Source organism: Protopterus annectens, chromosome 7.part0, assembly GCF_019279795.1.
Source record: "Protopterus annectens isolate FY-2018-M chromosome 7.part0, PAN1.0, whole genome shotgun sequence".
Lineage (NCBI taxonomy): Eukaryota > Metazoa > Chordata > Ceratodontiformes > Protopteridae > Protopterus > Protopterus annectens.
In genome coordinates, this window is record NC_056739.1 from 71,687,505 (window position 1) to 71,703,405 (window position 15,901).

Below are 15,901 nucleotides of genomic sequence, written 5' to 3' on the forward strand. Positions count from 1 at the left end.
AACTGAAAGTCTAGGACTAGAACAATATATGTCACTGCTGATAATGAACTAAATAGACCATATTTCTAATTAGAAAAGCATAGTGTAGCCTAAAAGAAGGGGGATATATATATATTTTTTAAATTTATAATTAATTAAGTTTATAAAAAACATATATTTTTTAAGAATAAACAGAAATTTTCTATACATTAAGGATGTGTACAAGTAATATTTACATTAACGTTTCCTAGCATTCAAGATAGGTTTAATGGATACAAACGTATTTAGGCCAGGAAAGTTATGAGCATTGAATTTCAGTATCCATCTTAATTCTGTCATGGCTAAATTATTAGAATCATCACCCCCTCTAAGGTTCAGGGGTACTATTTCTAACACACTAAATAAAAATGTATGGTCTCTATGATTTATTATATGTTGGGCCAAGGCAATGGTATCTGATTCTTTCCTGATTTCATATAAATGATTATAGATACGATCAGCCAGTCTTCTTTTTGTGAGCCCGATATAAAAAGCAGTACATTTTGTACATGTAGCTAAGTAAATCAAGTTTCTAGAGTTGCAAGTAGCTGATGTATTAAAACGAAAAATAAAATTCAAAGTAGGGTGAGAAAAAGTTTTCTCAGGACAAATATGGTTACACCTGTTGCAGTTACCACAGGGAACTGTGCCTATGTTCAAAGTGGCTACTCTAGAGGCTGAACTATAATCTTTACACAGTATTTGCTTCAAATTAGGGCAGTTTCTATATAAGAAGGTAGGGTAACTGCCAACTAAGTTAGAAATTAAAGTGTCAGTCATTAAGATATTCCAATTCCTGCAGACTACTTTTTCTAAACTTTTTACATCACTGGTGTATTTTGTGATGTAAGGAATCTTAAACAACTTTCCTGATGTCTTAGTTCTGAATAAATTGGGTTGCTTAGGTAAATGTAGACCTAACTCTGGAGGATACAAAATTTCATTTTTAATAGAGTTGATTAATTTAGAATCATAACCTCTATTCAAAAAAAGGAGCTCCATTTTATTAATTTCTTGCTCCAGAGTTTCTCTATCCTGACATAGTCTAGTCAACCTGATGAATTGACTCTTGACAATGCCAGGGAATATATGCCTTGGGTGCATGCTATTAAATTGGAGTAATGTGTTGGTCCAGGTTGGTTTTCTAAAGATGGAGGAAACTACCTTTCCTTGTTCATTAAGGGTCAGAGAGACGTCCAGAAAGTTTACACATTCCTTGGAAGCTTCCATTGTAAACTTTAAGTAAGTAGTAGTAGTTTCTAAAAACTGCAGGAACTGTTTAAACTCATCTAGCGTGCCTTGCCAAATTAAAAGGACGTCATCTACAAACCGCTTGTAAAATATAATCTTTTCAAATGCAATGTTGCTGAAAAGAAATTCCTTTTCCCAATTTAAAACTACCAGGTTTGCATAAGTGTTTGCGCATGGGGTGCCCATGGCTACACCCCAAGTCTGCAAGTATGTTTGACCATCAAAAGTGAAAAGATTATTATTGAGTACCAGGTCTAATAGTTGGCAAATCAAAATTATCTTGTCATTCGAAAAACCAGTATCCCTGACCAACAGCTCTCTTATAGCTTCCAGACCCAAATCATTGGGGATGGAAGTAAAGAGGTTTTTTACATCAACTTACTTCTCATAAGGTTATAAAACATAAGATCTAAGATTTAGTATACTGGTTATACTTAGATGGTCATTCAACCCCGGTGGATATAATGCTTCTAACTTTAGCTGCCATTTAAGTTCTTTGGCCTCTAAAATATCCTTCCAGGGACCCCCTCTTGGGTTCAACTCAACCTTGTCTATACCAAAAAACAAAAAACTGTGACTATTGTATTGCCCAATGTGTTTAGCTAAAGAATGTGTACTCCCACCATGTCTAATATCTAGCTGGTGCTCATAAATACGTTCCTTAAAGTGTCTTATGGTTTTACCCACATAATAACATGTACACACTTTGCGCACAGCAATATAGACAATGCCCTTGGTATTGCAATTGCAGTAAAAGAGTGGCTAAAGTATTCTCCCACTGACTGACAGTGAATTCCCTTCCTTGCTATACAAACACTGTGAACAGCTTCCACACTTGTAAGTTCCAGTTCTCTTATTGTGTGTTCCTGGCCGTTCAAGGTGATCTTTAATAGACTTCCCTTTTCGAAATACCACCCTCGGTTCATTCCCAATACATTCAACCACCCCTTCAAAACAAGAAAACATTTTCCAGTTTTTCTTCAGTATTTGAACTAAACTGATGTGGTCTAAACTGTAGGTTGCAATAAATGCATGTGTAAACCTGTCATTGCCATCTTTTACTATAGCTGTTACATCCCCAGGATGCATTTCTTCATCCCTCAAAATAGGTTTGTAAAAATCCTCCACTCTTCTCCTAACAACTTCACTATAAATGGAGGAAATAAGTTCAGGGTAACCACGCTGGGTGAGCGTTTTCTTCATTTTTTTCCCTCCTGTACAAATGATCTTTCCTCCGAAACCAAACGTGCCAACCTAACATATTGGCCTTTGACAAGGCCCTTCTTTTGGTGGTACAGGTGACTGCTGTCATAGTGAAGGAGACTATCAGAATAAGTGGGCTTACGAAAAATGTTGTGCACATATCTCTGTTGGATGTAATCTTTACTAATTTCCACATCCAAGCAACTAATACTGTTTTGGCCCATACTGGAGGTAAATTTCAAAAATCCAGTAGTACTGTTACAATAATCAAGGAAAGAAGCATTGACATTTATCGGCCCCTTCCAGGCAATGAATATGTCGTCCAAAAAACGACAATAAACATCCCAGTATTTTTCATAGTGACACCCCTTGAGAAACCTTTTCTCCCATTCCAACATAATAATGTTGGAAAAAATGGGGGCACAAGCTGCCCCCATGGCCTCTCCACATTTCTGCAAAAAATATTGCCCTTCAAAAAAACACAAAATTGTTTTTAAGGACAGCTTCCATCAGAGTAACTAAAACATAAACTTCATGGTTGGAAAAAGTACCTGTGGAAAATAAGAAATCCTGAAACCACTCAATACCCAACTTGTGGGATGACATTAAATAAATTAACATCATCAATGGTAAAAAAAATAATTTCATCCCTAAATGGTAGGTTTTTAATTTTCCTTAAAAAATCCCAGGAATCCTTGCACACAGTGGAGTAAGCCTCTAGACATTTCTTTAATTTAATGTCTATAAACTTTGCAGGAGGGTGCACTTTGGCCTTGGATGCATTGACAATGGGGCGAAGGGGGGGGGGGTCCACCAAATCCTTGTGTATTTTAGCAAGTCCGAAGATGGCAGGGACAATAGGATACTCACAAGCCAAAAAATTGTATTCTTCAAAGGAAATAGCACCTTGGTCAAACATATCTTTAACTAAATAATTAATATGTGCATAGGACAAATTTACTAACTTCACTGATGCTTCTTCATATATGTTGTCATCAAATAGCAGCATATTCATTTTGTTGCAATAATCCACTTTAGTCATAACAACCCCCCCCCCCCACACCCCACCCTTGTCAGGCTTCATAACTCTCAGCTTTTTATCCAAGCACAAGGTTTTGAGTAAATTATGTTCTGCAGAAGTAAGATTGTATTCAACATTAGGACAAATTTCCCAATACCTTCCTCAAATCAAACTCACAGATTTTTTTCAAAAATAATAAGAGGTAACTGTAAGGGGTGATTAAACAAGCTTTTGTGAGTAAATTCACTAGTACAATGTTGTTCGTCATTATTTTTAAACAATAAACACAAATTTAGCTTTCTCAGAAACAATTTGAAATCAATTAATACATTCTCTATCTTAGCGTGCCCTGAGGGTATAAAATTAAACCCCTTACTCAGGAGGGAAGCATGTTCAACATTAAGAGTCTGTTCAGTATAATTGTATAAATGAAAGTCATCTTCAAATATTCCGGAGAACCACAGAACCAAAAGCAGCCCTGTTTCTGGAGGTGATATCCAACCTGTAATGTAATAAAATTAAGAGTTGGACCAAGTGGCCACAGCACAAATATCATCAATGGAAGCTGTAGCTCAAAAAGCAGATAATGTAGCCATAAATCTAGATGAATGAGCTTCTGGAGGTTTAGGTAATGATAATCCTCTCAGAGGACAGATAAAGGAAATACAATCTGTTATCCATTTGGCTAAGGTAACTTTGGATACTGGTTTTCCCAACATGTTTTTTCAAAGGAAACAAACAGTCATCAGTTTTTCTACAGTCTTTTGTTCTATGGAGGTAAAATTAAGTTGTTTATGTACATCTAAAAGATGGAGCATGTATTCCCCTTATTGCCAAATTTTGGAAAAAGACTGGCACGTTGATTACTTGATTTATATTTGACTCAGAAACAACTTTTGGTAAAAAGAAAGCGTTTGTACGTAAAGTCACTCTGTTTTTATGAAAAATCAAATAATGCGGTTTTGAAAAGAGTGCTTGGAGTTCAGAAACTTGCCTCGAAGATGTGATAGCAGCAAGAAAAATTGTTTTCCAAGACAGAAGTTTTAGATCTGACTTAGCCGAAGGCTCAAAAGCGGAGTGAACTAAAGTTTGTAGGTTCATAGGTGGTTACTGGTCTATTGACCTGAAGATCTTTATAAGCCTAGCTGTGTGCATCCAATATAATACTAGAGAAACCCAATATAAAGGATCTTTCCTAAACTCGAATTAGCAACAACTGCCCAGATCTAGGAGGGTAATAGGTGAAATCCCATGCAAGAATTTACGGTTTCCCATCCAGTCATCCTACGCTTAAACAGGGTCATAAAGGGGCTTCATTTGATGCGAATTGGTAGCCTATTCCAGAGATGTGGCAACCTCTGAGAGACATATCTGTCTGTCCAGCAGGTCCTGTTTATGTCGCAGGACAGGTTAAGGTCCCTGGAGTGGGTGACCCTTGTCCCATTTGACTTGTGGATGTGCATCAATTCCATTAGGTTTGCATCTGAGATTGCTCTGTAAGCCAGGCACAAGTCTCCTCTAAATAGTCTACATGCTACTGAGTACAGTGATAGTGACTTCAGTCCATCAATGTAAAACATGTGCTGGAGACCCTGAATTTTCTTGAATAGAAATAGAACATTAAGATCCCAAAGTGGAGTAGGATCCTTTACCAGAGGTCTAAGCAGCAAGATATCCTTAAAGAATGCTTTACATATTTTAGAAGTGCCTAGTGGGAAGGTATTACATCCTATGTGGTAATTAGAGATGATCGTGAGCTAAACTTTTACGGTGGAGAAATTGGCACCACCTTAAGAGATTGAGGCAAGAAACTCTAACACAACAGGAATTGGAGTGGTAAAAGGATCCAACTTCCTCTGTTCTGCCCAAAGGGAAAATCTCTTCCATTCACTATTATAAATTTTTCTCAAATGGTTTCTGGGACAAAAATAAGATTTGGTGAACCGGAGACTGTCTAGCCATCAATGGAAATGGAGAAACCATGCGGTTAATTTGAGACCTTGAATGTCTGGATGAATCATCCTCATTGGAAGTGATAGTAGATCTGGACTGGGGTCCCGTGTCCAAGGCGGACATAGGAGATTAAAGGATAAGAACGGGAACCACACCTGCTGAGGCCAGAAAGGGGCAATGAGGATTACCTTGTTCTTCAACAGTTATGCTTTTTGGAGAAATTTGGGTATTAAGGGAAGGGGAATATAAGCGTACAGGAGACTGGTGGGCCAAGCGTGGACTAGAGCATCTTTCAGTGACTCCCCCTGAGGGGGAGTTAGGGCAAAGAACCTGCTACGCTTGTTGTTGAAGGGAGAGGCAAAAAGTTTGCAGCAAGGATGACCCCACTGATGAAAAATCATTTTCGTCACTGCATGTCTGAGATACCACTCGTGTGGCATCAGTGTTGTCCTGCTGACCTTGTCGGCAAAAACACTGGATTTTCCAGGTATGTGCTTTGCTACAGGAAAGTGGTTGGAAGAGACTGCCTACTGCAAGACTCTCATTGTTTCTCGGCAAAGTGGACAAAGAGCTACTTCCCCCGAATGTTGATGTAGCAAGCCACTGACATATGGTCTGTCTGGATAGCAATTGTTCCTAGAGGGAGAGAGTTCCGAAAGGCCGGCAACACTAACAGGACTGCTCTCATCTCTAAAGCACTGATGTGCAAATGGTTTATTCTCTGCACCACATAAACAGTCCTTCCCAAGAAATACCCCCCACCCAAAATGGGAGGCATCTCTGGTCAACGTGTCCTTCGGGGGAGGAAGGTTAAAGGGACATCCCTGATAAACCTCCAAAGTAGGAAGTCTTTGCAGGCTCACAAAATTTGTATAGTATGTTTCAAAGGGTGCCGAAGCAACGACCATGGTACTGCATGGATCCACTGAAGAACTCTCATGGGAAGGCAAACTGTACATAACAGGATGACTGCTGCAGCCATCAAACCTAAGGCTTGAAGAACAAATCTTGCTGAAGGAGAGGGATGCTCTAGAATCTGTCTGACATGCATTCTTAAGGTATGAACTTTGCTTTGAAGTACAAATGTGAACTGACAATGTTCAGGTGAGCTCCTATAAGCTCCAAGACTTGAACTGGTTGAAGATGGGACTTGGAAAGATCGATTGTGACCCCTAGGAATGGACAAAACTGGAGTAAATAATCCTTAGCCTTCTGTAGGAGATGCTTGGTTGGTGAGAAAAGAAGCCAGCCATCTAAATAAGGAAACACCCTGAATCCCTGCAGTCTGAGAGAAACTGCCACCACTACCATGCATTTGGTGAATACCATGGTAGCTGTGATGAGACCAAAGAGCAGGGCTGTGCACTTGTAATGACTGGTTCCCAGCCGAAAGTGCAGATATCTCTGAGAGCACCTGTTTATTTTGATGTGATAGCAAGCATCTTGAAGATCTATAGAGCACATCCAATCATCCTTCAATAGAAGAGGCAGAATGGACTGAACCATGACATTCTGGAACTTGGAGTTCTTCACATGCAAGCAATAATACCCAACAGAGTGTGTGTTAATGTGTAAATTAATATGCACCCAGGAGTGTTATGAGGCCCGAAGATGCAGGTGGAGGGCCTCTACACCCCTGTATGGGTGTTAATTACACATTAACACGCACTCTGGAGGGCATTATTGCACTTAGAGAATTGTTGTATTTTACTTATTTATTCTTTAAGTACTATTTTTTTTTATATTTTGATGTAAAATAGTTCCTCCACCTAATGTTTCATACTTGCTGTAGTATATGTTAATGGTGTTGAAGGAAGCATTTTACATCCAAAATATAACACTTTAAAAAAAAAATCCATGTATTTACTTTATATTTTTGGTCCTTTATACCTAAAACATTTGATTTTTTTGCCAGTCATTAGAGACAGAAGTAACTAAATAATGACATACATTTGAGTTTCAGAGTTTTATTTCCCTCAGAAAAATTCATGCTAACACAAATCCTTTTACTTAAGTAAGTTTGTAATCATTTAAGAGCAATAATTAAAATCTGATCTTATTTTTGAGTGTTTCTTCTCCTTTATTTTAGGCTTTATCCACATTTCTTCAGGTGAAGGGTCCAGAAGTATACATACCTATTTGCTGCTGCCAGTGTGGTAGATCTCACACTCGGCTCTGCTTCAGAAGATGCATGTGAACACAAATCATTTAAAATATCTTCCTATTGTGAGTCTTTGTCCCGTTTATTTTAGGCGTATCCAGATACCTTGATCTAAGTGCATACCTCTCAACTGTTCCCATTTTTGCCTCATATTTTTGGTCTGTTTCTCATAAAAATAATGTGTGTTTTGACAAACCATTGGATGATATAAAGCTTAAAATCGCTAAATAATGACATGCATTTGGGTTTCAGATTTCATATTCTTCAGAAAATACATGCTAACACAAATCCTGTTCTTTTAGCAACTTTCAAATAAGAGCAATATTTACAATGTGTTCCTATTACTTAGTAACCCCCCCCCCATTATGTCAGGCTTCATCCAGATTTCTTGTGCTAAGAGGTTAACAGGTATGTCTAAGAGGCAGGTACGTAAAACTGCTGCTTCTGCCAGGGATCGTTCTCTCTTCACTCTCTCTCTCTCTCACACACACTACCAGGGTATCATTCGGTCACTTTCACACTTCAGTCTCTCTCTCTCTCTCTCTCTCTCTCACACACACGCACACACGCACACACACGCACACAATCTCTGCTTTCATGCACGCATTCACTCACACATGCAGACAGAAACATAAACATACACTTTTCTGTTTCGCTTGATGTATCGCTTTGTCTCTCTCTTACTCTCATGCAAGCATACACTCTCACACACATACTTTATTTTAATTTTTTTTTCTTTTACACTCACTAAACAGCAAAAGCATTGCTTAGCATATGTAAAATAACAGCTTGCTCACTCTCACTTTCACTGACATGCACTCATACACTCAAACATACACACACACACACATTTTTTAGTTGTCTACTTTTTTTTCTATTTTACACTTGCAAAACAGCAGAAGTGCTGCTTAGCAAGTGTAAAATAATGGCAGCCATTCCATTTTCTCAGTCTGAGCTCCATGGCGGCTTGATATGCTTCCGTAAAGTGGCGGACATGTTTTTCAGCAGGCATTACTTGTATATTAATACCCTCCTGAAGAATGTTCATTCTCCAGTTGGATTACTGATGTACAGTTTGTCCATTGTCTAAATTGATTTAGATGACTGAGATCCAGAATAGGTCTCAGATCTCCTGTTTTCTTTGGCATTAAAAAGAACCTTGAGTAAATTCTGAATCCTGATTGGTCTGGTGGGACATCTGGGATGACTCTTTTTCTAGCAGCTTTTGCATTTCTAGAGCTGCCAACTCCCTATGATTGGGTGGAACATTGGGAAGACATCTCTTTTATGAAGAACTTTGTGAAAAGGGGATGAAATATCCTCTGGATATGATCCTTTGCATCTAAGAATGTTTTGTGAAGGCTGTCCAGGCATTTAGGTGCAAGGAAAATTGCCCCCTGACTGCCTCCAGAGAAGAACAGTTGGGCATCTTTTCAGAAGTGCTAAAAGGGCTTGTCTACGAAAGAGTCTCAATACCCTTGGTACTGCAGACCCCTGCTCTGCCGCGAGGAAGGCATCTTCCATTGTTATTTCCCCCTTTGCATCTGGGAGAAACATCCCCATGTGAGTCTTGAAAAGGTCCTTGAGATTTTCGGAACCACATTTTCTTATCACCACATTGATTCGCAGAAAAAGATCTCTGCAGGGTAACAAAATGGATTCCAACAGCAGACAAGGTCCTTCCATCTTGCTCACAGTGGGAATGTATGTCTTTAACTCTGGTTCCAAAGAGGGAAGAGCCATCAAAAGGAGCTTTGATGAATGAGGGTTATAGGGCTTCACAAAATCACACAATTTCATCCACACATGTCTCCTAATGGCTATGCCTGAACCAGCAGCCCATGAGGAACCTTCAGCTGCATGAGAAATTAACCTCATGGACACATTCGATATAAATTGTAAGGTGGCCAGTTGGGAGGAATACATTTTCTCTTCCTCTGCCAACACGGACCCCAGACAACACTTAGAAAGTTCCTTTATCAAGTCCCTCTGTAATCTAGTAAAGTGTGCCAGGTAGTTAATCGACCACAAGGCAAAAGTAACTGAAGCGTAAACACTCTCTTCATATCTGTCCAATGCCCACAACTCTCTATTAGGAGGCTGGATAGTGGAACTCTGTTTAGCTAGTTCATTTTTGGTGGCTGCCCCAACAACCAGATAATCTACGGGGATTCCCTTACTCCAAAACTGCCTGTCTTTAGGGGCTTAAAGGATCTTGTCTGGCTCTATAGTTTCCAGTTTCTTCCAAACCCAGTGGGAGACAAGGTCTATAAGGTCATCTGCCAGGGGGGTAACCCAAGATGTAGATGGGCCAGACCCGAAGGTTTCTAGGAATACTGAGTCCTCTTGGAAATGGCTTTGGGAGGACCAACCACCTTTTTGGAGCAGGATCTCTAAAATGTCTCCAAAGGAGACATACTCTGGTGGTGGCCTTGGGGACCCTTCCCCCTCATCAAAATCGGTATCTTCAATCAAAGATTCCTGAGGGGAATCTAACTGCCTCCTCTTACACAATCTCTTCTGAGGAACCTCTTCAGTGAGATGCTTTGGAGAGGTATCAGAAGAAATGGGAAGTTCTTGAATAGGAACTATCTGGAAGCTCTTACTGTTCCTGTGAAGTAGAGTGACAAGGCTTTTAGAGCTGAAATCCGGTGGAGGAATGGGGACAGGATCGAAGGATGTGAGAATTGAAGAAGCGCTCGGATGAGAAAATGCCCTCTCCACTACCTCGAAGGCAGAGTGAACAGAAGTAGAAACCAACCTCATTGGAGCTGAAGCTCTCGGCTCAGCTGATTCTCCAGCCCTTCCTGACTGCTTCTCCGAGAAGGGAGTCTGTACTCAGCTGTCCAGTGCAGAGGCTCCAAGGGGAAGCAACGGCTCTGACAACCTTAGAGTCAAAATCATCCTCTTGGACCTGGCACAGACACTATTCCGAGACTTGTCCTGCTCAGTACAGACCTGCACTGAACAGGTCAGGAAAACAGAGTTGAAGAAGAAGGTGATTGCTTTGGATCCTACACTTCTACTTTTAGCGGTCTCAGGTCCAATGGCCCCAAAACTACAGGTTGGATTGGAGAAGGAGTCATAATCAATTGCGAAGGTGGCTGAAGGCTCACGGATCTGATGGGAGACAGACACAGTAAAACCCCCATCTGGATCTGTGTTCTAAGGAATTTCGTCATCATCCTATCCACATCTGCCTCGGAAAGATTTCAGGAGGATCTGATCAAGGAAGAGATGGAGGAAGGATAAGATGACTTTCTAGGAGTCTCCAGTAAAAAGGGAGTCCTGAGCCTAGGAGACACGGGCTCCAGAGAAAAATGAGGACTCCAGATCTGAGAGATTTTGAGACTATGATTGCTATATAAAAGAGTGTCAAACCTGACACTTGACACTTTTTTAATTTTGGGACGTGGCTCCGAGATTGGACTGGATCTTGGAGACCATGCCAGAGAATGCTTCCTATGCTCCCTGGGCTCTGATGATTTCTGATTTTTGGAGGGGGGGTTAAGCCCCTGAAGTAGAAGCTGTGGAAGAAGAAGAAGAAGTAGGGATAAGGCCCTTCAGGACCAACTTATTACATTTGTCACTGATAGCTCTCAAGTTAAATCCAGCACAGATTTCACTACACACTTCTAAGTGGGAAGGGCCTAAACAATAAATGCACTCCCTGTGGGTATCAGAATTAGGTATCTTATGCCCACAGGATCCCAGTAGGCTTCTTAGCCACACCAAAAATAAACAATAAACCAGATACTAATACCTGGCATTAAAAAATTATTATTTTTTTAACAGGTAAAAGAAAGTTTACCAACAATGGTAACAAAGATTACTTTAGAAAATAAGGTAAGAAAAGCCAGTACCAACCATGGTAAAATGAAATACCTTTAAAAGATAGAGAAAAAGGAATAGAAAAACTTCTGGCAGGAGTAAAGAGAGGAAGGTTATCTGAAGACGTGATACACTAAAAAGAAACGGAGATAAATTCTATTTTTTTGTACTCACAAAGCCTATCAAATGCAACCCAGAGCTTAAGGGAACGTAATCCCGACTGAATCGTTAGAGAGGCAAATGAGATCTGAGGTAATATAGCAGTAAGTGTCATTATGGGCAACGGGAGGAGCTTGAGAGTAGGATCCAAGAATGTAAAAGAAAATGGACGAGTTGGATCCAAGACCCATTTGTTAAGGAGTGAATAAAAATGACAATATCAGATCCTTCTTTAAACTCCTTATGTGGTGAAAGGAAGACTTATGGAAAACTTTCTTTTCATGACAAAGTGATCTAATGTCTAAAAAATCCAAGAATAGATGAGACGGGAAGCTGAAAAACACCTTTAAATGCTGGTAATCTGCAGCAAGAGAAAAAGTACCTGTTAGAACCTCAGTGCATGGCCAAGTCCCCAGAATGCTAACTCCTAACAATAAGTTAGGATAATCAATTACTAGCCAAGATACAGCACACTGCTAACATCAAGGCCTAAAAAATTGAAGGCAAAATGGAGAGAAATGAAGTAGAAGCAGTGAAATTTGTCTTTATAGCTTCATAGAAAAGTACTAGGCTAGCTGCCTCAGCAGGCCATTTTAAGCCTAGGCAGTTTCCTTTTTTGTGCTTGACATAATCTATCCGGGTTTACTACCAAAAGCTTGAAACTCACAACCATAAACACTGATTTATGAGACGCATCTCCTCGACTCATAAATATTAATTAGGTCCAAAGGTCAACGTATCAACATTGACAACGTACTGTCGATGTAAATATTGACAGCTGCCGTTGCCAACCATGCTGCATGTCCCTGCCGTATGTACGTCCTTCTTAACTGATGGACACTTCAACATCGATAATCCGAAAGTCGCTCCTACCATCTTCGAGGAGGTGGCTGTCGTTTAGCTGACTTTCAAGAATTTGATTGTAAACCATCTATCTGATTTGGTTATAGATTGGACTTACCCATCCCATAGTAATAATTATACATTACCCCTAAGAAGAATAACTGAGATCATACCACAGATAATTTGAGGGGACCCATGCATAGGATAAAGCATTTAGGAGCTGCCTTTGCCCATTAGTAGTACAGGGGGCAGTCCAGGGGTACATTTTCTGTTTCCCATCCACAGATCTAAGATGTGCTTGAAAATGGACAGGGACAAACTGTTTTATGTGGATGGGGAGTCTGTTCTACAGCAGCAGTATCCTTTGTGACATATACCTGTCCCTGACATCCATTCTGTTGATGTTGCAGAAGAGGTTTAGATCCCTAGACCAAGTACTTCTGATGCCATTTCACTGGATGATGTGCAGTAAATCCATCAGTATTGGATACTTTGCATGTCAGACACAGGTCAGTTCTTAGCAGTCTGTAGGATACAAAGTACAGTGGCAAGGCTTTAAGTCAGTCCATGTAGGACATGTTATTTAGGCCTTGTATCCTTTTAGTAAGGTATCTCTGTGGACTTTCCAGTTATTGCATGCGTCTGGACAAATGCATGCGAAAGGGGGCATTATATTCAATGACTGACCTAATGAGGGCTGAGTAAAGGGGGACAATAACATCCCTAGTTCTAGACACAATCCCTTTGTTTCTAAGCTGTGCAATATTGAAGGACTTTCTTACAATTTTTACAGTAGACATATGTTGTTCAAAAGTTAGGTCACTGTTCACATAAGTTCCCAAATCTCAAACAACTGGGTCAACTCTTAGGAGAGTATTGTCAATGTGGTAGTTCCTTGGGACAAAGAACTTCACAAAGGATAGAAAAATGCATTTTGTGGCATTTAGTTTCAGACCATGATTTTGACACCTTATTTATTTGAGACGAACTTTCCTGCAGGATGGCTAAGTCATTTAGGGATTCAATGACTGCTCTTAGCTTACAGTCATCTGCAAACATAGCCAGCCAGAGCCATTTGGTATTGGCTTTTGCTACATAAAATTAAATGCCAAACAGGAGAGGTCCCAACACAAACCCTGGGGTCCTCCGCTGGTGACTGGTGTCTTTGTGGGGGGTAACTTCCCCTATTTCGATTATATGTGCCTTATCTTTAAGTGGCAAAGAACAACAATTCATTGTGACTTGTGCATTCTCATTTACCTGTTGTGGTTACAACTCAAAAATGTATCTCTGCACATCTTCAGGCACATCTGAGTACTTAGCAGTATCAACCCAAGAACTCAGGTCTAGTTATGGCTAATCCCCATCCACATTATGGTTTCCGTAGCAATGATCCTTACGATGAGCATGTTAGTATAATTTACCTACTACAGTTTATTTTAAGGTAGAAGCAGTTTCTTCAGAAGTAGCATATTGCTTTGGTACTACTCTAAAACAAAAGGCAACATTTTGAGGTGTTTGTTATTAACCATAGACTGCGCTTCTGACATCTGATGTATAGAGCCAGTGCTTTGTGCCTCAGAATGTGTATCTAGAATAATATACTCTATAATCGAATCCTCTGAGTGTGATATTGTTTAACAATAACTGAATCATTTAGGCCACCTCTAGTGATGCAGAGGGATAAAGCACTGACTATGCCTAAGGCAATCAGGGATCATTTACCGTTCTGGGTGTCTGATCATGCCTGGAGGGACGGAGGATGGACAGGCCCTTCCTTGGAAGGGGGAAGGATGGCTGAAGCCAGCCACACTATGCCACTATTCCTCAGAAGAGGAGGGTGACAATGCGCAGAGGCAGCCTGGGACAGGGTGTTAGGCTCACCAAGTCACTGAAGAGTGGTAGGCTTCCCCATAAGTGACCAGATGGAAGTACACACTACCAAAGGGACACTACTGTGGACCATTGCAGTGACATTGTTAGCATGTCCCCCTGCCCTGATGGGTGAGGTTAGGCTATTCAAAATTATCTCATTGCTGGGATGCCTGCATGAGCACAAAGCTGCCTGCAAAATCACCTAGATAATTAACTGAATTATTTAGAATTACCACTTTTCTTTAACATAAACACTATGTCTAATATGTGGCTGTATGTTCAGTATTCTGTATACTGCATTTCAAAGCATTTTTGCTATTTTTTTCCATTTAATCTTTGTTATGACATATCTATTTCAGATGTGTACAATACTTTCAGGCTGCAGTGGTTCTATAGACAGCACTAAACTGTGGCCTGTTCTGGTGCTTTAGACATTGACTAAAAGATCCTATAGTGTTTTCTGAGAGTGATGAGTGCCATTTTTGCTTCTAGCCTGCCTCAGTGATAATTATAATATCATGGCTGCTCTGTACTTAGTCCCTCACCTTTCATCAACACCATATGTAATCTGCTACATGTGAAAAATTAATCCATACCCCTTTAAGAAATTCATCCACGTGATCGCTGAACATCATAAACAGGTTAATTTTCCAGCTTGTGTTGCAGTTGACTGCATTTACCTTAAAGAAAAAAAAAAGAAACATTACTTTTAGGTTTATAGTTTCTACCATTCTATCTGTCACTTCATGGCCACATAGAACGTGCTGCTCATGAACTGCATCATACTTTTTCATTCTTGATTCACACTCTGGCTCTTATTCAGCTCTGTTCACCGACTTACGTACCACTCAGGTGATGCCCTGATTTTCTTTTCTTTCTGTTTTCCCAAGCTGTAAGTCGCTAATTTATGAGTAATATAGCACAAATATCAGTAAAACACAAATGGATAAGGCTCTGAACTGACAGTGTAGTTTACCCTGTTGTCTTGAGTTTGATTCCCTTGGTGTTTATTTTATACTGCTGGAGTCTAAATAAAGTCACTGAGTTCAGCAACACTTCCCTCAGAAAAAAGGTAGCTGTATATACTGGGATATACATGGCATTATGAGAAATGCTTGAATCTTCTACCAGCCGTTTACTCATAACTGATCTGGAAGTTATAAAAGTGCTAGTACTATGCTCATCCCCTTAGCTACAGTTCACATGGATTCTTTAGTTTGCTTGGAATGTACTTTACTGTATGCTCATCACATGAAACACACTACTTAAACAGTCTCAACTGATGACTACATATGTCAGACTAAACGAGGAAGAAGACTTACTGTGTTAATATTACAGGTCAACAGAAGTACTTGATCAAATGAAGCAGATGCTTTCTGTAAGATATCATTCTCTCCACACCTCCATTTGAACCTGTAGTTCACAGTCCTGCTGTAGGACAAGTACATAACAATTATTTGTCTAGTGAATGTTGTCTTTATCAAAAATCAGTTATGAGGTACACAGTACTGCCCCCCATTATCCCCAGGGTTTAAGACCTCTGTGGTTACTGTAATATGAGTAATGGTAGGTGTTGTTGGGAGAAG

General features: G+C 40.0%; 1 protein-coding gene across 1 annotated transcript in view; it reads right to left on the bottom strand.

Annotated features, from left to right (window-relative positions):
• ITPR3 (inositol 1,4,5-trisphosphate receptor type 3) overlaps positions 1 to 15,901 on the bottom strand; it is a 2,403,054-nt gene that overhangs the window by 1,464,501 nt on the left and 922,652 nt on the right. The window contains exon 7 of the mRNA XM_044076491.1: positions 14,912 to 14,995. Coding sequence (XP_043932426.1) covers positions 14,912 to 14,995 — 84 coding nt within the window. The remainder of the gene's footprint in view (positions 1 to 14,911; positions 14,996 to 15,901) is intronic.